This window comes from Macrosteles quadrilineatus, unplaced genomic scaffold (genome assembly GCF_028750875.1).
Source record: "Macrosteles quadrilineatus isolate MER2022 unplaced genomic scaffold, UCM_ALF_1.0 Scaffold_9__3_contigs__length_116548681, whole genome shotgun sequence".
NCBI lineage: Eukaryota > Metazoa > Arthropoda > Insecta > Hemiptera > Cicadellidae > Macrosteles > Macrosteles quadrilineatus.
In genome coordinates, this window is record NW_026542602.1 from 91744853 (window position 1) to 91772441 (window position 27589).

General features: G+C 34.1%; 1 protein-coding gene across 1 annotated transcript in view; it reads left to right on the plus strand.

Moving 5' to 3' along the window:
• LOC129002766 (neuroligin-1-like) overlaps window positions 1-22377 on the plus strand; it is a 35684-nt gene extending 13307 nt beyond the window's left edge. Inside the window, exons 5-12 of the mRNA XM_054430805.1 lie at window positions 3400-3576; window positions 5391-5760; window positions 7445-7691; window positions 9498-9649; window positions 10147-10268; window positions 12985-13131; window positions 13551-13730; window positions 21748-22377. Of these exons, the coding sequence (XP_054286780.1) occupies window positions 3400-3576; window positions 5391-5760; window positions 7445-7691; window positions 9498-9649; window positions 10147-10268; window positions 12985-13131; window positions 13551-13730; window positions 21748-21980 (1628 nt within the window). The 3' untranslated portion in view covers window positions 21981-22377. The remainder of the gene's footprint in view (window positions 1-3399; window positions 3577-5390; window positions 5761-7444; window positions 7692-9497; window positions 9650-10146; window positions 10269-12984; window positions 13132-13550; window positions 13731-21747) is intronic.
• The last annotated feature ends 5212 nt before the right edge of the window (window positions 22378-27589 follow it).

Here is a 27589-nt window from a genome sequence, read left to right on the forward strand (position 1 = left end):
GTTCTGCTTGTAAGCATGCATCTGCGCTGGCGTTGTCTAATCATACTGTGCCTCGTATTCTCCATGAGGACCTACACCTCCATCTATACAAGAGGGTAGTTGCTCATGAACTCACACAACGGGACTGGCAACAACGAATGCAGGCATGTGAAATCTTAATTGCGGGACTACCTCATGCTGCTCGGGTTTGGTTTAGTGACGAGGCACACTTCCATATTCCTGGAGCGGGTAAATAAGCATAATGTGCTCTATTGGAGTGATGCTAAGCCTAGGGTAGTTCAAGGGAAGACCCTAGATGCCTTGAAGGATGCAATTCACCTTGAATGTTGCCTCTTTCAACAACACATGCTTCACAAAGTTATTATGAACTCCAGAACCAGAATACAGCAATGCATTTAAGATTAGGGACACCACTTGCAGGATATGCTGTTTAAAACCAAGTAAAGTTATATTAAAATAAACTCCCAGATGTAACCTTTTAATCTCAATAAAAAGTTTGGTTCTAACATTTTTGGTTGTCTTTTAATTTACCTTTAAAATTAGGGATACTTCCCTGCCCCATCCTGTATGTAAGCTGAATAAATAGATCCATCAGGAAAAGATAATGTAATGTATAAATAATCGAGAACTATACTGCTAAACGTACCAATGCATAAATAATGGGAGAAAACAAATACGTATGAATAAAAGAATACAGGGTAAAAACACCAATAAAAGATTAAAATAATGAAACTAAAAAAGATGACAAATAAGCACTATAACTCAAAATAAACAGAATTAAAATCGCAACGTTACTTAAATAAATAAAGGCGAATAATTTGCCCTTGCCCAATGGCAATTACTCATGTCATAATAAAAAAATGATAATCAATTAATCAACTGCATGCATAAAATCATTGTAATAAACAGTTAAATATTATTTTGGCACATGATCGGAATTAACACTTAAATGGTACCAAAATAATTACAAATAGAGCGTGACCTTCCGGATTTTGACTGTAGAATAGATACACAAAACTTAAATGGGCTGCCACTGAAGGTAATTTAATATTTAACTTCCCTGTGAACATATTCAAGAGACAAGATTTACTCAACAATGTAAATCTTACAATCGTAGCTAATGGGTATACTTATATCGGTCAGATAGTTTCTAAGTCAATTTGACGCATGGTAAATATTGGTTATCGACTAAAACAGGGTCGCCAAGTATTCTCTACCTCAGTTGAACACACATTACCAATTATTTAAAACAAAGTTCAAATAATATAAGAATATTTCCGAACAGTTCCGCCAATATTAAACGGCCCTTCACAACCAGGAAGACAGCGAAGAACCAATAAAGGATTGAACTGTTTGGTCTGTCTTGTACTGAATATAAACTTCGCTGTTACAGCATCTTGGTTAGGTAAAACCTTACGTTCAGCTTCAATTTTAGTGGCTTAAGATAAGCCAAGTTACCATGATTACTAAAGATAAGAGTTGACCAATGAATATATTTATTTTGTTGTCTAATCTGTTACTGTTAATGCAGTAAAAATATAATGAATGGGTTTAATTGTAAGAGCCTCAACTTCTTTTGAGAGTCCTTACTATAAAACAGTTGCCTAAAAAGAAATCAAAGAAAATTTAAAACATTCGTACACTTTTATTCAATACCCTAACATTCTAGCTCTCTTAACATTTTGTGTGTTATGTACCAACCAAGATATGAACCAGAATACTTTGGGATGAGGGCAGTTCGATTTGGTTTTCATGCAAAAAAACTCCCACTAATCTTTTTTTTATCGTTGCATTTCCAGATTATTATAACTACCATACATGAAATCAGCTTTTCATTTGGGTTTCAAAAAGCTACATTTGGCTTATAAATGTAAAAAGGTGCAGTGATAAACCACATCCCATAAATAAGGGAAAATATTTGTCTAAAATAACTGGAAAGAAAAAAGGCTAAGTTGATTTGAAGAAGGGTGGAGTTGCTTAGAGTGTTTGTATGGAAAGGTTGAAATTCTTTCTAGACCGAGTGAATCACGTAATGAAGGGTAATTATTCAAATACCCTCTACTTTGCTTTCCTCTTGTACCTGGAAATGTTTTCTTCTAAATCCTTTTTAAATCTCAATTTAGAATTTTAGCAGAAACTATTCATTCCTAGCAATGTGTTCTTTGTTCGTTTGAGTCACTTATCGACATTTTCCTATGATTTCAAAAGAAAATTTGATCAAATAAATTCTCTGATTTTAAAATGACATTAGGGATATATTCTAAAGAACAGAATTGCTCTTACGATATGATTTAGGTAAAATGTTAACGTGATTAACAAAAAACTCTTCGAATCTCTCTCAGCGAATAAAGATTTTTTAGAAAGTCAAAAAATTCTGTGCTTATACATGTTTACATTTTATGTCTATGATCACATTTTAACACAGCGTGTTTTAAAATGTATGCATAGCATTCGACGTGAAAGATCGAGGATTCTAAAATGTTAGCCTGACAACTTATTATCTAATATTTAATGAGTTATATAAAATCTCGAAACAGCAAAATAAACCTACTAATAAAGCAATAGTATAAATTTTACAATAGGGATTTACAATTTCTCAATTTATATAAAAAAAAATGGTTATATAAACTTTGAGAAATTGTAAACCCCTATATTGATGGGCCAGTAAAAGGAATAATTAATAGTTTGTTGTGCAATGTTTCCATATTAACTTTTTTTAAACATATACTGTTTGTCAACTGTTGTTGTACTGTTGTTTTTCTTCTTGTCAACTAAAACTCTTTTACGATTCAAAAACCGTATCTGTTCGTTAGTTAGTACTAATTGAGTTCTAAAAATCATCAAATACACATAAAAATAGTGATGTGATAACTAAAAAAAAATTAAGAAACTTCAAAAATGACCAGCATTTTCCGAAACATTAGCTATCTTTAAAAATCGGGGCACTTTGTATTTTACGGTGTTTTTCTAATTTAGATACGATTTTAAGATCTATTTATTCTTTGCATATTCTCTCTAAACATATTCGTTTAGGATCTACAGGATGCAGAATGTACACCACAAGCAATTATTTTTACACGCTGTAAATCCTAAGCAATTAGCTTTAGAGAAAATGTCAAGAATAAGCATGTTTTTTAATCGCATTATTTACATTCTAAGACAGCCCTAAAGTATAGAGTATTCTATAATATATATCAAATTTGTTGCCGTATTGGTAAATGGTAGTCAAATTTTCATAATCCTAAACCATCCCTAAATAACATCAAAAAAGGGGGAGTGCTCCTTTATAAGTTAAATGTCCTCCTTATTATAAACAAGATTAGTGAAATACTCTGTATAACTTTTGCTTTTGATAAAATCCACACGGTTTTCATATATAATGAGAATCTTTTAAAACAGGTTTCCTAAAGCTGCAAGGAAGCTGCTGCCTCGCTCTCCGAGATATAGAAGAGGCTCTCTCCTGGCTGAGGCGAAACATCGCGTCCTTTGGAGGTGACCCTGGCAGAGTGACTCTCGTGGGCCACGACACAGGCGCAGCGCTTATCAATGCTCTTCTGCTGTCGGACACTGCAGCCGGTAAGTCCACGGGATCAAGCAAAAACCTCTAAATCTAAAAAAAACAGTTTTTATCTTGAAGTAAAATAACCAGTCATGGTTAGAATGGGAGTGGGTCCCCACTAAAAACATCCTCTACTCATACACTAGCCTGAATATACTTGTCGCATTTCATCGAATCTAGGCCAAGTTTGCCTGCATCTAAAGGGCACACCCGAGTCTAGCTGTCGTTTTCTTACACGAACTATACTGAAATCCAACCTAAGTAGTTATTTTTTTTCTTGCTTAAAGGATGCTCTAATGTGTTACCAGCAGCCCCAGTTGTCTTTATCCTCTATCATCCTCTTACAAACTGATTCAACCGAAAGTTGTTGGGTGGCCTCCTGGTGGAGTGGCGGGACATATTCCAATATGGGCAGTGGAGACAGGTGTTATGCATTGTCGTAAATTCGCGTGCAATACAGTTGGACGAGCCGGGCTTGGTCATCGAGTGCAGGTGCGAATGAAAAAGGTCGAGATCTGACAAGGTAGTAAGTAGTTCACCTCAACATGCTGCCGTTTCAACCATGGCTGGTCCTGCATGATGAATCACTGAGTTAATCGTCCTTCACTCTTTTGTATCCAGCTTTCCTGTATCTGCTGACAGGAGTTTGCCGGGAAAAAACAGAAATTACCAGAAAACCTGGTTCGGGCACTGTGCTTAAAGCGAAACCGAGTGCCGCTTGACGCAGTACTCGTACAAGCATCAACCAATTCATCATTTCTACCTTAGTAGGTCCAATGAGAAAAGTAAAATAGATCAAGCCTTTCTTTATTGAACGTGAGCGCGACTGTTCAAGGACTGCACTGAACATCAAGTCTGTCTTTTCGGCTGATTGGAGGGCCCCAAAATATGGTTAGATGCTTAGAAGTTTAAAGGCACTTCTAGCAGCCTTTTCTGTCTTACGAAGACCTGATTCCTCCAGCTCAACTTGTTATCCACCATGACACCAAAGTACTTGGTGGTTTGGCCTAGATATTAGGTGTCCATTCTTTACAGTACGATTATTATCAACTTTTTGATATCAGATATTGTTAAAAACTCATAAATTTAACATCCAATATATCTTATGATTAATTATAGAACTTAGTTTACCAAAGCACCTAAAATGTTAATTTTAGTTTGTAAATTCTGTGTTAGTTATTAATTAATACTAAGTTCACAGTATCGTAATTGCCAATTACAGTAATTCAATTTTCCAAGTACTAGTAGTTATATTCGATATAATAATGCTCGAATATCAATATTAATTAATTAAAGGATGATTTGATTAATAATTGGCAATTAAAAAGCACTAGATGTATTTATTGATTTGTATTTGCCTCTGTATTAACTTAAATATAATATTTAAGATATCACTTCATCCAAATTCATTATTATTTCAACATATTTAAAAACTATTAATAATATTATTCTAGTTCTTGCCCTTAAGGTGCATTTAGAGCTTCTCCTTGAAAAAAACGTTCATTGTAAACGAGCTTACTTTTTACATGTCCATTTATTTTTTTTTTATTATTACGCACAATTATATTATGTAACACACTTTAACAACATTCATCATTTCTACCTTAGTAGGTCCAATGAGAAAAGTAAAATAGATCAAGCCTTTCTTTTGAACCTGTGTATACTCATAAATTTAAAACTGATTCATCTAGTAAAATTCTTCTTAGAAACTAGCCAAAGATATACCATTCTTTCCGTAATGCTGAGTAAAATAAAACATTTGTAATGGTTAACAATTAATTATTGGAGTTGATCACTGTCACATGATTCAATTCAACTTCTATGACCTCAGGTTTGTTCCACCGTGCCATACTTCTCTCCGGATCGCTGCTATGTCCCTGGGCGGTTGCTGCCCGCCCAGACATTACCACCGCCCACGTCGCCGCCCAGCTAGCCTGTCCTCTAGGACCAGAACTTACAGAGTGCCTCAGACGAACCTCTCTGTCCCGGATCCTCTCCTTGGACCTCCCATCTCCCAGGTTTCTATCGACATTCGGACCTTGGTTTCCGGGAGACGTCCGTGCTATTCTGGATCGCGCAGGTGACACCTTTATATCTCGCCCACTCATGGTTGGCGTTGCCTCCACAGAGAGTTATCTAGAGTTGAATAATCACCAGGTCCAGGAAGGAGTGGAGGAGGATCAGAGGAATCGCATTTTAAGGTTGGTTGTTACTGTATTGGAAATTGGCATGGAAATTATTATTTTTTTAAGTCTACAACTGTACTTTGGTTGTATTCGATTTAAATTTAAAAGTGGTGTCTTAGTTAAAACCAGTTGGCTTTTTTGAGTTTTAAGATTTATTAAATTACGTGTCCAGAATATCTAAACGCAAAGTACTCGATAAAGTTAGTGCTTGCTAGTTCAATATGTAATAGTCGTTTGTACAATCCTTTTGGTGTACGCTACTATGTCCAAATGTAGACAAATATCTTGAGAATTCACGTCTAAGGTTAAACATATTTTATACACACATATTTTATTGATAAAAGTTTATAACACCTACTTGAACCCCAATTATAAGTACAGAATCGGAGGTTTAGTCTTGTTATCGTACACACTTAACCAATTGATAAGAACTTCAATATAGTGACGTGTAAGTTTGATAAAAAAAAATTGTATTACCATATGAATTAGTGTAATAACTCTATCACTTAGTAGAGGACTAGGATTAAGTAATTAGTATAAAACGTTTAGAATTGTGATTTTTCATCTAAAGCATCAATATTCAATGTATATTATTTGCCAATTGTATTTCAGTTAAATTTCACTATCACCCTAGCTAACACCATCTCCTATGTGTATCATACATGGTAATTACTACAAAACTTTATTCTTACCTTAAATATGAATTGTTCCTTTTAATCTGTGGTTACACAAAATAATATAGTTCACATCTTGGTCCAAAAGTAAGTTTCCAACCTCTAACTTACCTAAACGTTTAATTGGAGTTTGTTAGACTAGTCGCAATTTATAACCCTATTTATTAACTATGCGACTAGCCAAATAAAAAATTTTTAAAATGTATCATTTATAGTTTATTTTTATTTTGGTTGTAAAGTGTAAATGTTTATTAGATTCTTCGTTGAGGGGAACGACACTTTTTTATATCAGGACAAGTCATTTAGTGGTACAGTAGTTGGAAAGATTTTCTCAGACGTCGTGATAGTAAATTACAATATAGTTGTCAATACTACCTGACTGAAACAAAATCTGTGATTGATCACTGAAAAAGTAAAGTTAACACATTTCGTCTCTGCATCTTCTAAAGTGTCCAACTCAACGTTGACAAGGATTAACGACCTCTTTCCAAAAGAGATGTTGGATTTATTGGTGTGAGTGAAACAATTATTTATTTGTGGCTACCACGTTGGAAATTGATTTAATGTCGGTGTGCTTGTTAAAGAATATATCAAGAGAATGTTAAAATAGTAATTGTAAATACTTTGAAATTAAACTAACCACCTCTAATTAACTTTTAAATTTGTAAAAATCTAATCTTTAAGTAGAAATGAAATAAGAATATCCTAAAGAGATATTTTCCAATAAATCCATGTCAAGTAACAGCTCTACAATTCATAAAACATGTTTTAACAACTCTGATGAGAAAGGTATTCGCCTTTGTTCGGGTAAAACCGACTTGTGAGTTCAACCGATCAATAAAACAATAGCGCCCTTACCTCCCGCATATTTCAACAAAAGCAATATGTAAATTCCAACCCGAACTTTCTGCTTTGCACAACTTGATGAATAAGACCTTTCCGGACAGTTGAGAACACTTAACCACGAAGAGAGGTGGTTTATCTTCAAAACTCTAACAGGATTTGAAGTTTTAGTATCGTTTCAGAACTTTCGTCCGAAACACCTTCGTGTATCATCTCAACGAGTTGTTCTCTACGGTACGCAATGAGTACACGGACTGGGACAAGCCCATCATACATCCTATCAATCTCCGTGACTCTCTACTAGAGGCGCTCAGTGATGGGCACACAGTGTCTCCTGTGGTACGTCTAGCCTTAACACACTCCAGGAGAGGATCTACCACATACATGCTACACTTCAACTACCAGACCAAGGAGACTGACTATATACAGGTATCATTGCTTATATTAGTTACATAAACGCATCATACATCCTACCAATCTCCGTGACTCGCTACTAGAGGCGCTCAGTGATGGACACACTGTGTCTCCTGTGGTACGTTACTATCTGGATGTTACTATCTAACGTCAACCTTTTTTTGGGTATCATCAAATGATACTTTAAAAGTCTCCTCTAGATACGTGATCATTCACGCTTGATTCAAGCCAGAAACCACCAAATTTGAAGGAGGTTGAAGTGTAACAGGCAAAAGGTTTTATTGAAGTATTTACTTCTGTAGTCAACGAAGAAAGTAAGAGATTTTGAGATCAAAGGGAGGGGAGAATTAATTACATTGACATCGAAGGAGACAAAGGAGACTTGGCTTGTATCTTTACTTCAGCAAGATTGCGTAGGTTGTATCTCAATCAAGCCACTTTTAAAAGTTTTTTTATACATTACCTGGCGTTTAACAAGAAATTCAAGTAATACGGTTAAGTCAACTTAGACATGTGCGTAACTAATGACTCCAACGTAGTGGAGGTAAATTACAATTAGTTGTCAATACGCTCTGACTGAAACAAAATCAGTAATTGATCACTGTGAAAGTAAAGTTAACACATTTCGTCTCTACATCTTCTAAAGTGTCCAACTCAACGTTGACAAAGATTTACGACCTCTTTCCAAAAGAGATGTTGGATTTATCGCTGTGAAACCACCATTTATTTGTGGTTATCAGGTTTGCAATTGAGAATATATTTTACTGTACGTCTATCTGTCATCATTTGTATCCCTCTTCAAATAAAAATAACAACATATTTACATGCACGTTCCTAATTACTATGACTTGGTCGTGAAAATAATTAGCACGTGATTATTGTTACGTGAGTAGAAAGCTGAAATAATAGTTTAAGTATAAACCATATATTTGTACAATTTAAATCATTCGAATAAAACTTAATATCATACTTATTTTAACTTTACTATATTTTATAACGTATGTTTTATTCTATTTAGATTGTTAAAAATATTTAATGTGCAAATAGGTAAGTACTTCTAGAAGTAAGATGCTAGTTTTACAGTCGTGATAGAAAATGTCTACATTCATTTCTTAAACTACACAAAATTTGGTCAGAAGAAAACAGAATTATTTCATTTTCTACGATACGTAAGCTAAAATATTTGTTTATAAAATGTAACTTAACCACGTGTGTTAATATAAATATTTTAACTACAAATAATTGCAAAAAATGTTATTTACAGGTTGAATTGGTATTCAGTTAGTTCTTTTCCTTTAAAGTGTCAGAGAAACTTGAGGTGAACATTCAACGATAAAACTAGTTACATAATGAAGTTGTCAGAGTTTGTAGTTACATTTCAAAGGTTGACCTCAACTGTCAACTCTTATTTAATGTTGCAGCTTTACCATTAACCTACTTTACTGTTAGAAGTAATACGACTACAATAGAAATTAACAGAATGTCAATAATTTCATTTTAACTTTTGATGACTATTGGTAATTCTTGTGAAGAATCATTGATATTTTTCATATACTATACAGTATTTAAAGTTGCAAAAAAATCCTTGCAAAAACTGATAAACCTAGAGCTCGTTTTATCCAAATAAAGCTTTTAACTGAGCTTGGCTGTTTTTTCATATATAATCGTTATTTTTGCTTACCATTAGGATGAGTAAAATGCCTAAAGAAGATTTGTTTCGAAATGGCCAATGATACATTCCTAAAGTAATAACATGGAACAGGCATATATGGATATTTTTATATCTATTTATCGTCTGCTTGTATTCCTTGATGTTTTCAGAGGCTGGGAAGTCTCCGGGGTGAGATCATCCCCTACCTGCTGGGGTTCCCGTTGGTGGGGGGAGACCCCTTGTACCCAGCCAATCACACACATGCTGACATAGCCGTCTCGGAACATCTGCTGACGCTGGCCACCAGATTTGCACGGACAGGGTATGTAGTGTCCACATAAAAAATATGTAATTCTAAATATTTTATAAAGCAAGAAAGTTATTCAATCAACTGTAGGTTAATCAACAGTATTAATAATTATTTTTTTTACAAAGCACGTCTTAAACAATTTATGTAGATATAGTAAGATACATTATGACTGTCTGTGTTCTTTACAATCGTAATGAAAAAAATCGAGCACAGATGAAATGCAAATATTCTCTTTAATTACAAGTAGCGTCTTTAAAATCCCTGTCCCTTTAAAATCAAGGGTTAGGGAAATGGTGATAATAATTTGCCATCTATGATATATTTTTGTATTTCAAGCAATAAAATAATTAAATCTAATATTTTTTATCATATTTAAATGCTTTATGTTTTTTGTCTGTTTAAAATAGGCCATTATAATTTAATTCTTAGCACTGGTTTGTAGCGCCATATGAAATCTTATTTAAAAAAATGACCATTTTTACATACCGTTCAAACTGGTTTATGTTCAGGGACCCTAACAGAGCAGTTAGAGGGAAAGGAGGCTCAGATATATCAAGATCAAGAGATGATCATCACCATGGCCTGCACTGGGATACCTACAACCCCAACACACAACTATATCTGAGTCTAGGTTGGTATCTATCTAGTAAAAACCTTATGTTTAGTAAATAACTATCGATCTCCTTAACATTTAATTGTCATTTTCAAAAGTGTTGACTTTTAAAATTAAATAGACTTTAGCTGAGAAAAATGAACTGCTCTTGCATTTATTGACACGATCGTTGAATAATCGTAACCTCAAAATAATAATATTTAGGTCTAAAAATGAATCATACAACAGTATTAATTTTCAAAAGCCTTTTAATCAGGATGAATGGCAAAATTTTCATATGAAAGCGTTAAAGCACTTATAAACATCCATTATGACTTGTACACAAACCTGATTTAATCATTCTTATGAAAATGCACTCAAGAACAAAAAAATCCCTGTATTAATCCTTTTTAATTATTTGCAATAAACTGCCACACTGATGTTTGATTAACATTTAAAAATACTTAAAACTCCTAAGTAATCGGTTGAATAATTTGAGAGTTATCTTCCATCTGATCACACCCTGTTGTTTCAAAACAACCCGTTGTTTTCGAGTACACAACACTGCAAAACACTTCATCGGAACACATTTCACACAAACAGCTTATTGCAAACTCCACAGAACTAGTCTTTTTTTTATCAATGTAGCCTAAATAATTTTGACGTTTACATTAAGTTTTAAAATATTTTAAGATTATTTTTCTTTATGTAAATAGCCCACAAAAGCCGTGTTAAAAGAGCATAAAAACTGGGTCACCTTTGTTCACTCGAAAGGTCACAGTTTTCATGCAAGCGACTTTGTTGGTAGTTTTACATATTTTATGAGCGAAGACTCAGCGAAATAAAAGGACCAAGAGGCACTTTTCGCCGGTGCTAATAAAAATGTGAGCACTCTTGAAAACCCTTCCGCTTAACAGCCTACACTTTGTAAGTGTTTCACAAGTTAAAAATATCAACCTGACATACTAAATGTAACTGGCTTAAAATTTATGTTTAAAGTGCGGTTTCTTAATATAAAAATAAAATTAGCAGCTAAACTCAATAATTACAATGTGTTAGATATTATTATAGTCAAAGGTATCATCATGAAACAATTTAAAATTGGCCTTTTATTTACCAAATTTAATTGACTCCACCGCAGAGAAGAAAGATACTTTGGACCTTTGAAAATTATTAAAGCCCTCCCAAGGCCTTTTTATTCAATAGTACAAACGAAATATTCTATTCAGATCACAACTGAAATAATAGTTGGAGCAAATGGTTTCCTTACTAAATGCTTGGATCACCTAAAAACAACTAAAGGGCATATTTAATGTTACAGAAACCCGAATGTTCAAGTCGTATACAAATGTTAATTTATATTTGATTATCGTCGTATTTGTTTTAATTTTAGAAAAATACAAAACCTTTCAAAGAAAAATGTTCTTTAAAAGACATTTAACATGTAATAGTAGTTTACGCAACGATTGCGTAAAGATAGTGTTAACGACACGAGTAGAAAATTTAAGGTACGAGCCAGTTACGCGAGTTGCGTTCACTATTTTACCTACGATAGTGTTTTAATTACTAAAAACCACTACTCATAGCTTATAAGAGAGGTTATGTTTTTGTTTATTACCTCTCATTGTCACTGACAGTGATGTAACGAAACATTGTATCAAACCAATCAACAATTAAATTGGCCTGAACAGCTGATTAGTTTAATTTCGAATCATTACAATTTTACTTTTCTTCTCTCAATCCTTCAATCTCATTGGTCCGTTACCAGTGTTGTTATGAGTAAAACTATGCTGTTATAAAAAGTAAACAATGCTGTTATGAGATACTTTTCAATTCTAAGAACTGTACTGAAACGGCTACTTTAAAAAACGGTCGTAGGTAAAAATATTAACAATATGACTCTTGATTTAAGAAGATTAGAAACCAAATACACCAACAGAAAACGTTGCTGTAATTTATTTACAAACCTTAAGTTCTGACCATATCCATGATAGAGAGAGAAGGATGACTAAGGGTCATTGAAACCCATTAGAAAGGCCGGTCGAGTGTCCCTGAGCCAATAATATGGATTGCCTCTTGAACCAGGGAGGAGAGGGTAATGTGGAAGTTAAATAAGACAATTATCCATCACAAGGTATGTTCATTAGTTTATACATAACATGGCCTTTATAAGGGTCCATTGCTTTAATAAATTATAAGAACGGTTATAATTAGAAATTTATCTAAATAGTTCTGTTAGTTCTTCTGTTATCTACGTAATAGCTATAAATAAAATTTTCAAAAGGCTAGGTACATAAATAGGATGAGTACATCTCTACGAATTCCTCTACGAGCATTTGTCTTAATCTGATGTGACCATGACAGTAAATAGTTTTATCTGTTGCATAAATGTTGACTTTTTCTCATAACTTCACCAATCTATTACTTTACAAATTTGGTGGTCCGAAAATTGGAATTAAACATATTGAATTAGAAGATTTATTTAAATTATAAACTTGTTATGTCTCTTCAGAGTAATGGCGTTTGTTAGTCCACGGGTAGCTTGAAATATGCAGCTCAGCAGCTGGTTTGCTCTTTTACATTATAAAATCGGTATTCTACCAATAGAGAAGTCTAAGTGAGCAGACCTGCCTTGAGTCTTTTCCTACTTAGCCTCTCTTCAGAGGTTGGTTCATAACGGAGCAATCTTTCATGTGTCACACCGTATTGTTACTGTCCTTATATTAGCAATAATATTTACTCTTGTTTGTTGCAGGTACGAGGAGTCGAATGCGCAGTCACTACCGAGGACACAAGATGTCTGTATGGCTCAACCTCATTCCTCAGCTTCACAGGCCAGGAGACAGAGATGTGGCTATGAGACATCACCACTTCCAGGAACGAGACCATCGCCATTATGATGGTAAATTCAACAAAAACACGGCTTACACATATTATTTAAAATAATTTGATTATGCAAGGCCAGGATATTTTTAAGAGCGTTACGAATAGAAGTCATACACCTCACCCTGTAGCAGCTGGGTACAGCTCAACAGATTCTTAATCGTAGACCGAATACCATCGAAAGTCATGTCACCAGTCAATGCTACAAACCCAAACTATACATTTTAACTATGGTATTTCTGACTAAGTAAATATTTTTATTGCCATACAGTCAATGTTATATTCATGGATAATATATATTATACTAGCATAGTATGTTTGACATTTTTGGCAGTAAAAATCACAATATGTTCATATAAATCCTATTTTTACTTGTCTTAGGTATTCACTTATTTTTAAATTAAAAAACGATTTGTTAACAATAAATCATTATTTCAGGAGCGGTAAGGCCAGAGACATTGACTCATATTACAACCCCATCAACTACAACCTTGATGGCGGAGAAGGAGGATTGTGAAAACACTACAGACGAGGAGGGTCAACCTCAGCCAAGCACTGAGGACCGCAACACCCCAGTTCCTCTGGCTCCTGAGACAGCTCCAACACAAGATAAGTCAGGTATGAGAATAGTAGAGAGGACAACCTCAGCCCAACACTAAGAACCGCAACACCCCAGTTCCTCTGGCTCCTGAGACAACTCCAACACAAGATAAGTCAGGTATGAGAGTAGTAGAGAGGACAACCTCAGCCCAACACTAAGAACCGCAACACCCCAGTTCCTCTGGCTCCTGAGACAGCTCCAACACAAGATAAGTCAGGTATGAGAATAGTACAGAGGACAACCTCAGCCCAACACTAAGAACCGCAACACCCCAGTTCCTCTGGCTCCTGAGACAACTCCAACACAAGATAAGTCAGGTATGAGAGTAGTACAGAGGACAACCTCAGCCCAACACTAAGAACCGCAACACCCCAGTTCCTCTGGCTCCTGAGACAACTCCAACACAAGATAAGTCAGGTATGAGAGTAGTACAGAGGACAACCTCAGATTAACACTAAGAACCGCAACACCCCAGTTCCTCTGGCTCCTGAGAAATCTGCAACACAAGATAAGTCAGGTATGAGAGTAGTAGAGAGAGGAAAACCTCAGACCAAAACTAAGAACCGAAACACCCCAGTTCCTCTGGCTCCTGAGAAATCTGCAACACAAGATAAGTCAGGTATGAGAGTAGTAGAGAGAGGAAAACCTCAGACCAAAACTAAGAACCGAAACACCCCAGTTCCTCTGGCTCCTGAGAAATCTGCAACACAAGATAAGTCAGGTGTTACGAATTGAATTTAATAGACTTTGGTTTCATACCCACAATTTAAAAGACTTTGGTTTAATCAACTACTGTACTGTGTGGAACTAACATATGTTCATATGTTTGATTTAATTATTCTGATTTGTAAACAAGGTAGTGATGTTATTGATTTTTTTAAGAATACAGTTTCTTTTAGTAAGTGAATAAAAGAGGTTTTTGTTTTAATTACTCGTTAGAACCTGAAGGGAATATTTAATATTTTTTAAGGAATTTCCCCTAAGTTGTAATATATGGCGACCGTGACAGGACGTGATAACGAGTAAATTTGACCCTGTTTTATTGAACACTGATTACTGAAACAGTGAATTGGAAAACATGGCTGAACTAACAAAACTAAAGAAATCAAGATCGGCTATTCGAAGGACATTTACTGTGACAGTTAAAAAACTTGATGATATTTTAAAGGAAGAAATAGTTGATTTTATACAAGTATCAGCACAGCTTGAAGTAATAAATAATCATTTTTGCACTCTCAACGACCTAAATTCATCAATATATGATAAATTATTAGATGGTGATGCGAGAGATGAAGACATTGATGAAGAACTTCAAGGGCAAAATGAATATATTGTACAATATCATCTTATTTCTAAGAAAGTGGAACATCTAAAAAGTAATGAAATGAATTCACATCAAGATGAAAGGAGTGAAACAACGCAAAAAGGCTCAGGATCGGGTAAAGCAGGACGCTCATACAAGCTACCTTATCTGAAACTAAAAGAGTTTAACGGGGAACTAGGTGAGTGGCTCCCATTTTGGTCTCAATTTAAGAAGATCGACGAAGACCAGAATGTAGACCCAGCAGATAAGATCCAGTACCTTATAATGGCAACTGCGGTTGGATCGCCTGCCCGTGACTTGGTTGAAAGCTACCCTGCGACGCCTGAAATGTACAACGAAGTTGTTGAAGCTCTAAAGAGTCGATTCGGAAGAGACGATCTTTTGAAGGAGTATTACATGAGGCAAATGTTGGCTCTAACGATACAGAACGTCACAAGTAAAGAAAAACCAACTTTGTCGGTTCTTTATGACAAGATCCAGTCACACTTAAGGAATCTTAATGCACTGGGAGTGACTTCAGAGCATTGTGCCTCACTGCTATTTCCAATGGTAACATCAAGTCTGCCCGAAGACGTCCTCAAACTTTGGCAGCGAACAACGAACCATAACTCTAACAATCATGAAAGTTCATCCAAAGAAGTTCTGGAGAATCTATTGACGTTCCTTAAAAACGAGGTAGAGGGAGAACAAAAAGTCTCCATGGCATTGGAAGGGTTTGGATTTGCAAGTACCAAACACAATGTAAAACATCCCTCAAGTTCCTTTGAAGATTCGTGGGGATCTTCTACCAAAACAAGTAAAGGTTTTGAGAAGCCAAACAATTGGAAGCCTTTTGAGAAACAGCCTTCGGCGGCGGCATTTGTATCGACTACAGAAGGTACTTATTCATTGACTTGTGTGTTTTGCGATAAAAACCACAGATCTCAAGATTGTGTGAAAGCTTTGGATATGACTCTTCTTGAACGAAAAGATATTTTAAAGAAGAAAGGATCTTGTTTCAAGTGTTTAAAAGGTCGACACATGAGCAATTCCTGTAAAGCTATGGTAAAGTGTGCAGCTTGTTTAAGAAAACACTATCCGATTATGTGTGAAGATCTTCAAAAGAAAACTACCCTTTCCTTAAATAAAACTGAAAAATCTGATGAACAGAAAACTATTTCTGAGGATAGTACAAGTCAGGTATTAGTGTCGAGTACTAGTAAATCAACAGTGGTTTACCTAAGCACGCTTCTTGTGAAAATCGTCGTGGGATCCCAAGAACACACAGTTCGTGCGTTGATCGACTCTGGAAGCCAAAAAAGCTATATTTTGAAATCTTGTGCGACTGATTTAAAACTGAAGAGAATAGGTAAAACCATGACGAGTCAAGAGTTGTTTGGGGGACAGAAAACGAATTTAAGGTCTCATGGAGTTTATTCTGTAAAACTTCAATCCACAACTGATGGTTTTAATGAGGATTTCAAAGTTTTGGACACACCTCTTATCTGCGGATTCATACCTAAAGTGTCGGACGTCAAAATATATGAAAATCTCAAAGCAAAAGGTGTGATTTTGTCAGATTTTTGTGAATCCTCAGAAGAAGTAAGTGATATACAGTTGCTTCTTGGAGCTGAAAGTTGGCCTAAATTGATTACATCGGAGTATGTAAAAGTAGGTAATGATTTGGCTGCTGTGAAAACAAAACTAGGATGGACACTAGTTGGTGAATCTGAATCAGACAGTGAAACTAGAATGACTTCTTCGATGTTATTGACTCTTACTAATCAAGTTAATCTCTCTCACTTTTGGGAACCTGAACTTTTAGGAATTAAGGACCCTGGTACGAAAAAACTTCAGAGTGAAAATGATAGTCAAGTAGCTGAGTTTTTTGAAAATACTGTCCAACAAGAAGATTCTGGGAGATATGTTGTGAAACTTCCTTGGAGTGAAGGACAGCCTGTACTAGAGGACAACAAATACGTCGCAGAAAAGAGACTTTGTTCTACTACCAAAAAACTGAAACTTATTGGTAAGTACGATGATTATGATTCTGTGTTTGATTCATGGCTTAAGCTTGAATCGATCGAGAAAGTTCCCGAAGATGAGATAAATAATATTAATGTACACCTAGAGATCCTGACTTTTCTGAGGACGTCTGCCCTAATACAAGCGCTCAGACGCTTCATATCAAGAAGAGGAAGACCGAAGATTATACAATCAGATAATGGGATGAATTTTGTTGGACTTGACAACGCATTCAATGATTTAGATTGGATCAAAATTGAAGAGGAATGCAGTATTCAACGAATAAAGTGGAAATTTAATGCTCCCGCTGCACCATGGTGGGGAGGATATTGGGAGCGGTTGATACGTGTATTAAAGGACCTTCTTAAGAAAACCTTAGGACGAGCCTCACTGTGTTGTGTGACTATCTTATGAACAGCCGTCCCTTGACTCATGACCGTGATAACAAGAATGAACTTACGAATGGTTTTATACAAATTGTGAGTTTACTGATTTTATGAATTAAGTGTTTGTAAATTGTCGTCGAAATACTCAATTTACAAAGGTGGGGAGTGTGTTACGAATCTATATATTTAATACACAGTTGTAACACTGTTTAGATTTATGTCTCAAATTAAAGGGGATAGTGTGTAGATTTGCCGAACTTCCTTAGAATTTACGTTTTTTCTAAGGGCTACGACCTACAGCCCTTTAAAGGTCGAGTCAATACAATTCTTATTGAAGAATATAATGCACAGTTTATAAATTATTCGTCAGCTGGTTAATGTTTGTCAAACATTTGTTATTATTTTTATAACCTCACTTTCAGTATGCAATTTTTAAACTTGGAGTTTCTGTTTATAAACACACGATTTTGATCAAGGAAAGTGTATTGGTTAACTTATTTTTGAAATGTTTTAGTTTTCCTGCAAAGTGATCTGAAGGAAAGTGGTAATTAAGTTTAAGTTTGAGTATGGAATGTGAAATAATACCCATGGTAGGGAACGGAAACTTATTGTTTTGATCAATATAATTTATTCTCTACGGCCACCAGAATAATCATGGGGAAATCCGCTTGCAAGTTGTACATATAATTGCTAATGAGTGGGAAACATACACAAATTTTATAGTAGGTGACGAATCTTACTCAAGATCAGCGTTAGACGTTCAGTGGTACCAAACTTTACCTTCTCGAGATGGCGAGTACGCTGGGATACGTGGAACTACAATATATAAGTGATTTTTTTTCAAGTACACAGGGAAGTTGCTTGAGAAACTGTGACTTACCATTCGCTTCTGGCGAAGAAGTATGTGACTTGATGTTTAATGGCAATGTTGACTCGGGTCATTATAGCGTTATAAAACTTTATCATTAACACCCAGGGTATGAAAAGTACAAAAAGAAAAAGAAAAGGTAATCATTAACCGGGCGTAAAGAGACATAGGACCGAACGAAAAAAAATGTAGAGAACCATCGAACTAAAAAGGTAAAGAGCAGTGTTGGTGTTAAATGTGCTCTGGAAGTCCCAACAAAAAAATACCAATTCTTTTGAATTGGGGTCGTTAGATTGGATTTGTCTCTACTTCAAATCTATGAATTTCGAGTCAAAACAGACTAACTGGGACACAAAAATGTTTTAGTTTTCCTGCAAAGTGATCTGAAGGAAAGTGGTAACTGAGTTTAAGTTTGAGTATGGAATGTGAAATAATACCCATAGTAGGGGACGGAAACTTATTGTTTTGATCAATATAATTTATTCTCTATAGCCACCAGAACAATCATAGGGAAATCCGCTTGCAAGTTGTACAGATGATTGGTAAGCATACAAACATTTTATCGTAAGTGATTAATCTTACTCAAGATCAGTGTTCGACGTCCACATTTGGGATATTTGGAACTACAATTTATCAGTGAACTTTACCCTAACTATATTTTTTCGAGTAGGCCTACACACTCTTTTTTTTGAAGTCCCTTCTAAAAAATACCAATTTTTTCAAATTGGGGTCGTTAGATTGGATTTGTCAGTACTGCAAATCTACGAATTTTGAGTCAGAACAGACTAACTGGGACACAAATATTTTTTCCTTATGTTGTCACAAGGGGAAGGTAAAATGAACTCCTTATCAACATTTTGAGTTTATGGAAAATCTTATCAACAGCGACTATAAAAAAGTATTAAGGGTCAAAGGAGACAAAAAACTATTTGAGTAAAATATAGTACAAATCTGCATTTGAAATGGCCAGTTCTAAGTCTCACTTGAATCAACATATTTCTGGTAGTGGTAGTCTACATAGTTTTAAAATCCACGACTCCTTTTCCATCAAATTGGACCGTTAATACCCTCTAACATTGAACAAAGTATGCCCAACTTTATATATACGACGTAAACACAGCTTTTACTCACAGTATGGGTCTAAGATTCGGGAAATACGACCAACTGCTGATGCGTGATTTACATGTAGGCTAAGTGACTATCTTTATTCCATACAACAAATGTAATGAAAAAAAAAAAAACGACGAATATAGGATTATACTTGAGCAAATTATCTAAATAGCATAAATAGCTGCTTATTAGGTTATCAGCATTGCCCAGTTCGTATACTATTTATTTTTCAAGTGAAACTCGAATTAATATAAAACATTCATTTGGTTAAAATAATATATCGGTTTGATTAACATAAAATAGTTTATACAGGCAAACTATCAGTTCTATTTCATGTAAAAAATTAAACAACCCCTAAATAAAATACAAAGATAAACAATATTAGTTAATTATTATTTCTTTTATTGCTGACAATATTCCCGTGGCAGAGCACGGGCGGTTAACTAGTTGAATTTAATAGACTTTGGTTTCATACCCACAATTTAAAAGACTTTGGTTTAATCAACTACTGTACTGTGTGGAACTAACATATGTTCATATGTTTGATTTAATTATTCTGATTTGTAAACAAGGTAGTGATGTTATTGATTTTTTAAGAATACAGTTTCTTTTAGTAAGTGAATAAAAGAGGTTTTTGTTTTAATTACTCGTTAGAACCTGAAGGGAATATTTAATATTTTTTAAGGAATTTCCCCTAAGTTGTAATATCAGGTATGAGAGTAGTAGAGAGAGGACAACCTCAGCCCAACACGAACCGCAACACCCCAGTTCCTCTGGCTCCTGAGAAATCTGCAACACAAGATAAGTCAGGTGTTACGAATTGAATTTAATAGACTTTGGTTTCATACCCACAATTTAAAAGACTTTGGTTTAATCAACTACTGTACTGTGTGGAACTAACATATGTTCATATGTTTGATTTAATTATTCTGATTTGTAAACAAGGTAGTGATGTTATTGATTTTTTTAAGAATACAGTTTCTTTTAGTAAGTGAATAAAAGAGGTTTTTGTTTTAATTACTCGTTAGAACCTGAAGGGAATATTTAATATTTTTTAAGGAATTTCCCCTAAGTTGTAATATATGGCGACCGTGACAGGACGTGATAACGAGTAAATTTGACCCTGTTTTATTGAACACTGATTACTGAAACAGTGAATTGGAAAACATGGCTGAACTAACAAAACTAAAGAAATCAAGATCGGCTATTCGAAGGACATTTACTGTGACAGTTAAAAAACTTGATGATATTTTAAAGGAAGAAATAGTTGATTTTATACAAGTATCAGCACAGCTTGAAGTAATAAATAATCATTTTTGCACTCTCAACGACCTAAATTCATCAATATATGATAAATTATTAGATGGTGATGCGAGAGATGAAGACATTGATGAAGAACTTCAAGGGCAAAATGAATATATTGTACAATATCATCTTATTTCTAAGAAAGTGGAACATCTAAAAAGTAATGAAATGAATTCACATCAAGATGAAAGGAGTGAAACAACGCAAAAAGGCTCAGGATCGGGTAAAGCAGGACGCTCATACAAGCTACCTTATCTGAAACTAAAAGAGTTTATCTTTGAAAATAAAATACAAAGATAAACAATATTAGTTAATTATTATTTCTTTTATTGCTGACAATATTCCCGTGGCAGAGCACGGGCGGTTAACTAGTTGAATTTAATAGACTTTGGTTTCATACCCACAATTTAAAAGACTTTGGTTTAATCAACTACTGTACTGTGTGGAACTAACATATGTTCATATGTTTGATTTAATTATTCTGATTTGTAAACAAGGTAGTGATGTTATTGATTTTTTAAGAATACAGTTTCTTTTAGTAAGTGAATAAAAGAGGTTTTTGTTTTAATTACTCGTTAGAACCTGAAGGGAATATTTAATATTTTTTAAGGAATTTCCCCTAAGTTGTAATATCAGGTATGAGAGTAGTAGAGAGAGGACAACCTCAGCCCAACACGAACCGCAACACCCCAGTTCCTCTGGCTCCTGAGAAATCTGCAACACAAGATAAGTCAGGTATGAGAGTAGTAGAGAGAGGACAACCTCAGCCCAAAACTAAGAACCGCAACACCCCAGTTCCTCTGGCTCCTGAGAAATCTGCAACACAAGATAAGTCAGGTATGAGAGTAGTAGAGAGGGTCAAAACAATTATATAAAAATAATTATATTATCAAGCACACATTTTGAAAATGTCGCAAAACTAGAAATTGGCCTCAAAGGCAATAGTGATAATTGGCCTTGTAAACAAATCTACAAATATACAACTCACGTTCTACTCTATTATCTAAACACTGATTATATCAAATTTTGTTAAACAGGAGTAGGAGCAACTGTGGTAGTCGGTGTGATGTTGTCAATCCTGAATGCTGCTGTGATTTCTGCTACTCTCTGGCTGCGGCGACGTCAACACCAGGCGAGGATGTCGAGGAAACTTGAAGAGTTGGGAACTATGAGTGTGGCAACCTTCTCTAGAAACGTGCCTCCAGCCACTCCAGTCAGGACGTCTAGCTTGGGACATCGAACTCCTTTGGACGACGAGATATCAGTCTGATCATGTTCATCATTACTTGTAACCACTTACAAAGCAAGCAATCCAATATGGATATGCGTAAAGTAGTTAAAATCGGTGTGAAGGTGTGATCATATTTTTACGGGACCCGGGTCAAGTTAAGACAAGAAAAGCATTCACAGATGTAATTTTTTGTTGCACACCATAACCATTTCTTGTAATACATTTTACAGAAATATATATTCTAGTAGTCTCCATATGTAAATACTTGTAAATAAAAACAAGAGCAACTGGAGATACCGTAACGATGGACGGTCATTGTAAACGTATCATTTATGTGAACAGTTAGGTGATTTTGTATAGTAAAATATGTATACAATAAATTATAAGTGATTTTATAATCATAAGAAGGTGAACTTACCAGTTGTACGTCACTCTTTGTAAGATAATAATAAACGAAGTTTTGAAATAAACTGAATCTTTTTTCCTATTTTCGATGAAATAAGAAATAAATTAGTAGGCATTATCAGGAGAAAGTTAAAATTATTAAATAAATAGTAATACGATTTAGTGGGGCAATATTATAATGGATTGTTTGGATGTAGGCACTGTAATGGATTATTCTATTATATTTGAAAGTTTGAAAACTGATAGAAAATATTTGTGTGAGTTTTTTGTTTTAAATTTTAACCAGTCAACAATATCCAGTTTAGATGTTGGCAATATTCAGCAGGTTCTTGTTTAAATACACTGAGTAGTATAAGTCCCAGGGGCGACAAGAAGAGAGAGTTTCCTATTTCAGGTGAACAACCCGTGTAAAAGAAGGTTACATGAACATATCAATACATCGTCAGTAATGTTCTTGATGAAAAATGCAAGATTTAGCTTTGGTTATAATGTTTATAATAACCCGGCGTTTGATAAAAATCTATTATGAAACGACGAATTTCTAAGAGTGTCTCGAACTAAAAGCATTTCTGTTTTGGTTATGCTAAACCGTATAAAGAATTAGTTTTTATTTATTCAACTATAAAAAAATCACATCCTCAATCGATGCCCTCAGATATGTAATTTAATCCATTGATATAATTACATGAATTGTACTCAGAGGGCTACATATCGTGCAACTATTTCGTAGTACTCCCGTGTAGTAGATCTCATTTGGAATTAGTATATTTCATAACAAGAGTAGAAGTGAACCTTTACATATTTTGAGACCATGTTTGAAGTGCGAGATAAATCGAGCACTTTTAATGGTTGAGAATATGTAGGCCTATAGACCCACTTTCACTCGTCACTTTTCGATACACTACAAAGACATATATTATTTTCTTAATTAAAATAGAAGTTGGATATCACCTTATTATAAATAGGAACATGACAAATTTAAAGTTAATATTCAACATTCGTTGACCTACACAAAGACGAGTTTTAATATTTCGGTATCTTATCACTCTATTCTCCAAAGGCTTGGCTTTACGCATCATCTGTCACCGCACATGAGATCGCACGAGAACGATTTCAGTCTTTCAACCATGCAGAAACAAATTGATGTTTGCTTACATTATTTATCAATCCAAATATTTATCAGAACATAGCTGCAAGTAATTAATAACCTAAAACTTCTTACTATAATTTATTATAGCATTTATACTAGATATGAATACTTCTCTGTCTTTTATTTTCAAACAGCCTTTTACTGATAGTATTTTTACTTAAATTAATACTAGTGGCTAAAATACACTCTTCTCTTTATATTGCATTGCCTTGAAAACGTCAAGTCTACGTATTATTGAATCGTATTTACGTTTCTGTACAACCACGTAATCAGATATATATATTTTAATATTGCAGCCAATGAGTATACATATTATGCCACTACTAAACTGATAAAGAAACCTTCAGGGCTCTGCCAACATGAATGTTTAGCTACAGAAGAGGTTTATGAAATCAAAGTAAACAAAACGTTACATGAAACCCACAACACCAAAACAGTTCCATTAATTAAATTTACTTTAGGAGAGCTTACAACCACCACACTCGTTTATTATTCGTTAAATTAATTGTTTCGCGGACATAATGGGTCCAGCTCCGATTAATTTGTGTAAATTTATTTGTTAAACCCTAATTGAGTGTCGAGTCTATGTTTTCAACTACTTTGCATACTAAATAATTTCAATCACGATTAACAACATATTTTTTAGATGTAGTGTAAGGTTAATCATTAAACATATTCATATCATACAACATGAATTGATTTTATTTTTATATTCTACCATGCAGATGTATTTGTTATCTTTTTGATGATTGAAATTTTATTTTTGTGGGATTGATCATCACGTTGACCTAAACCTTACCTTATGGATAATATGCTCTAAATGATAAGAATACCTTGTTTTAATTAGGGAAGTGATCAATACCCTTATCTCAATTTGTTTCAAACTGTCTTAGGTTAAAGGTTGAAGTCTTTTCTTTTTTAATACTATACCACTTTATCTTTTTCTAGAAATATATCATTTAATTATACAGACTTTAACATAATAATGTAATAAATATAATAAATATAAGTAAGAGCTCACGATTCCATTCAAGGCAGCCATTGAAATAGATTAATTATTGATAAAAAATGTTAATGACTTTGAGATAATCTGAATATTGCATAGAACCTGCAAAACACATATTTCATACCTTATTCATGGGGCTATTGTTATTTTCACAAGCTTAACTGGAAATCCCTCTAAATTGTAGCTCTCACCTACATTACTAATACATGTACTGGACATAAAATTACATTGTCACTTGAGTTTCAAGAAATCGTATTAAGTTTTAAAATGGAAAGGTGCAGAAAAAATATAATAAATTATCAAAAATATTGTTCTAAATAAATTAAAATATAAAAGGCTAAGTGGATTTGAAGAAAGTTGGATGGAGTTGCTTGGAGTGTTTTTATACAAAAAGGCTAAAATTCTTTCTAAGCCGAGTAAATCATATAATGAAGGTTAATTATTCAAACATTCTCTTCTTTACCTTCCGTGTAGTCTCTTGTACCTCGGAATGTTTTCACCTAAAATCTTACAATTAGCTTACATTACAATTGTTAAGTTAAAACTATCATTTCCAATTTTCCAGCGCCCTTGTGAATTATTTATGTTTTTTTTTTTTACTTAGAGGAAATAATATAATATGAGATATAATATATAATTAACATGACCTGTTAAAACATTTTTTACAGAATAATATTGTTCCGTTTAACAAATTTTAATGCATAATACGAGCTCGTTTACAAAACATTTGCTAAAACATATCGTACACCCCCTGAACTTTAAATTGTTTCTTATAAAATATAAATCACAGTACTACGTACATGTTATAAAGGTTGAACCATAAATACCTGATAGTTTTTATACGGCGATTGCTCAGCTGTTATATTATTATCCACAGAGTTCATTGTTGCAGATAGCTGTTTAGTTAATGCCACTTTGGTGTTAGTTACCATGGCATCAGTGGCAAGTGCAGCATTGTTATTTAGTGATTGCACCATTTAAGAATGAGTCCGTTATTGTAACGCATCAACAGATTCGTGTTCACTTCAACATTGGCCGTCATGGAATATTTCCTTGTCTAAATACGATTGATTTTAAAGTGAGTAAGTAGCTTTCTGAAAGCATAATACCTATTTCAGCTAATAATAGTCAACCATCGATCTATTAAAAAATAATTAAAAGAGATGTTAGATGTAGGTCGTTATCAAAATACTCTATTCAGGATGAAACGTACTTGAGAACATAAAACCAAAATCAAAGAACAAAACAACAAATAGGTTTGTGCAAATTAACCGAAATTGGACACATTGTGTTGGTGAAACAATTAATTTTAACGACTAACTAACTAGTGTGGTGGTTAAAAGCTCTCCAAACGTAAATTTAATTGGTGGAGCTGTATTCTAGGGCTCATTTGTTGTTTTGTTTACATTGATTCCGTAAACCTCTTCTCTACACAAACCTCCACAATGTTAACAGTGTCTGTAAGATTACTTTATTAGTCTCTTTGTGGCTTAATATTTACGCTTTGGTCGTATTTTTTTCAAATAGTTAGATTTTTTAGTTTTTATTTGATTTTATACATATAAATTTGATCGTAGAGTGTTTTTGGTTCTGAGGACCTTAAAATAAAAAAGTAAGTCGGTCTGGGTCTAAATTGTTCTGTAATATCAACGGCAGTACTCTATTCCCTATATTGTAAATTCACTTGAGGTTCTGAGTAATTTTAGGCCTTCGTTAAGCAAATTACTTAGCATGTAGTCAATACTAAGTGCACAGTATAATTTCCGTTAACAGAAATTCATTATTCCTAGTACTAGTAGCTATATTCATAATAATGTTTGAATATCAATTGTAGTTTATCAAAGGATGATTAATAATTAATTATCAATTACAATAGCTGGATGTATTTATTGATTTATATTTTCTTCTATATCCACTTACATATTAGATTTTAAGTTATCCTAACAGTTCAACCTCACTTATTATTATCTCAGCAGTTTTTAAACAATTAAATAAGGTGTAATACTGGGCGTTTGGGAGAATTTACAGTTTTCACTGTTAAATAAATATCCATTTTAAATTTGCCTAAGTTTTTCGCTGCACGGATGGCCATTCTTCTAGGACCAGAACTTACAGAGTGCCTCAGACGAACCTCTCTGTCCCGGAGCCTCTCCTTGGACCTCCCATCTCCCAGGTTCCTAGCGACCGCCGGACCTTGGTTTGCAAGAGACGTCCGCGACATCCTGGATCGCGCAGATCAACCTTCATCGTTCGTCTGGTGGTTATCTAGAGTTGAATAACCACCAGGTTCAGGAAAGAGTGAAGAAGGATCAAAGGAATAGTATTTTAAGGTAAGTTTTGCTATTAAGATTTATGATCGTTAAGAAAAGAATTATTTATGAGAGCAACTGCCTTGCCTTTATGTTATTTAAATATATTATGTACGGTGAATTTGGGTCTAAACAAGCAGTTGGACTATGCGCGTTTCTAAACTTTGTTTGGTTTCGTTTGTAAAATGTCCCTATGCAAACAAAATGATTAGAGTACTGTACATAAGCATAAAGTTGCATTTTATTATTTTTAATGTAGTATTATGAGCTAAATTAAAAATTTGCTTATATAAAAGAATCTACCACATTGAACCTAGGGGTTAAGTGAAATCAACACTTATTTTTACAATGTTATGTTTATATTCCTAAATAATCTTTATATTCTTTTAGACCTATATTATAAGGAATTTAAAGAAGTATAGAACAAAAGTAAACCTAAAATACAAGTTAGAGGATATTGTTGATGAAAGCACGTATCTAATAAAACTTTGTATGACCTCTGATGCTTTTGCAAGTTATAATCATAAGGCTATATTACCTTGTTGCAGTTTATTTTAAATATTCAACTAACCTAACACAATTGACAAACTCATCATAGGCTAGTCAATCTAGAGTCAAATTAAGCATAACATCAAACTTAAGGCAATAGAAATCAAATATATGGGATATTGTCAACAAAGGTGTCCACAACATCATACTAAAAACTGAGAAAAATCGAAGTGGCGGAAAGCCGCCATATTGGAAAAAATCTTCCGCCATATTTGATTTATGTAAGCTT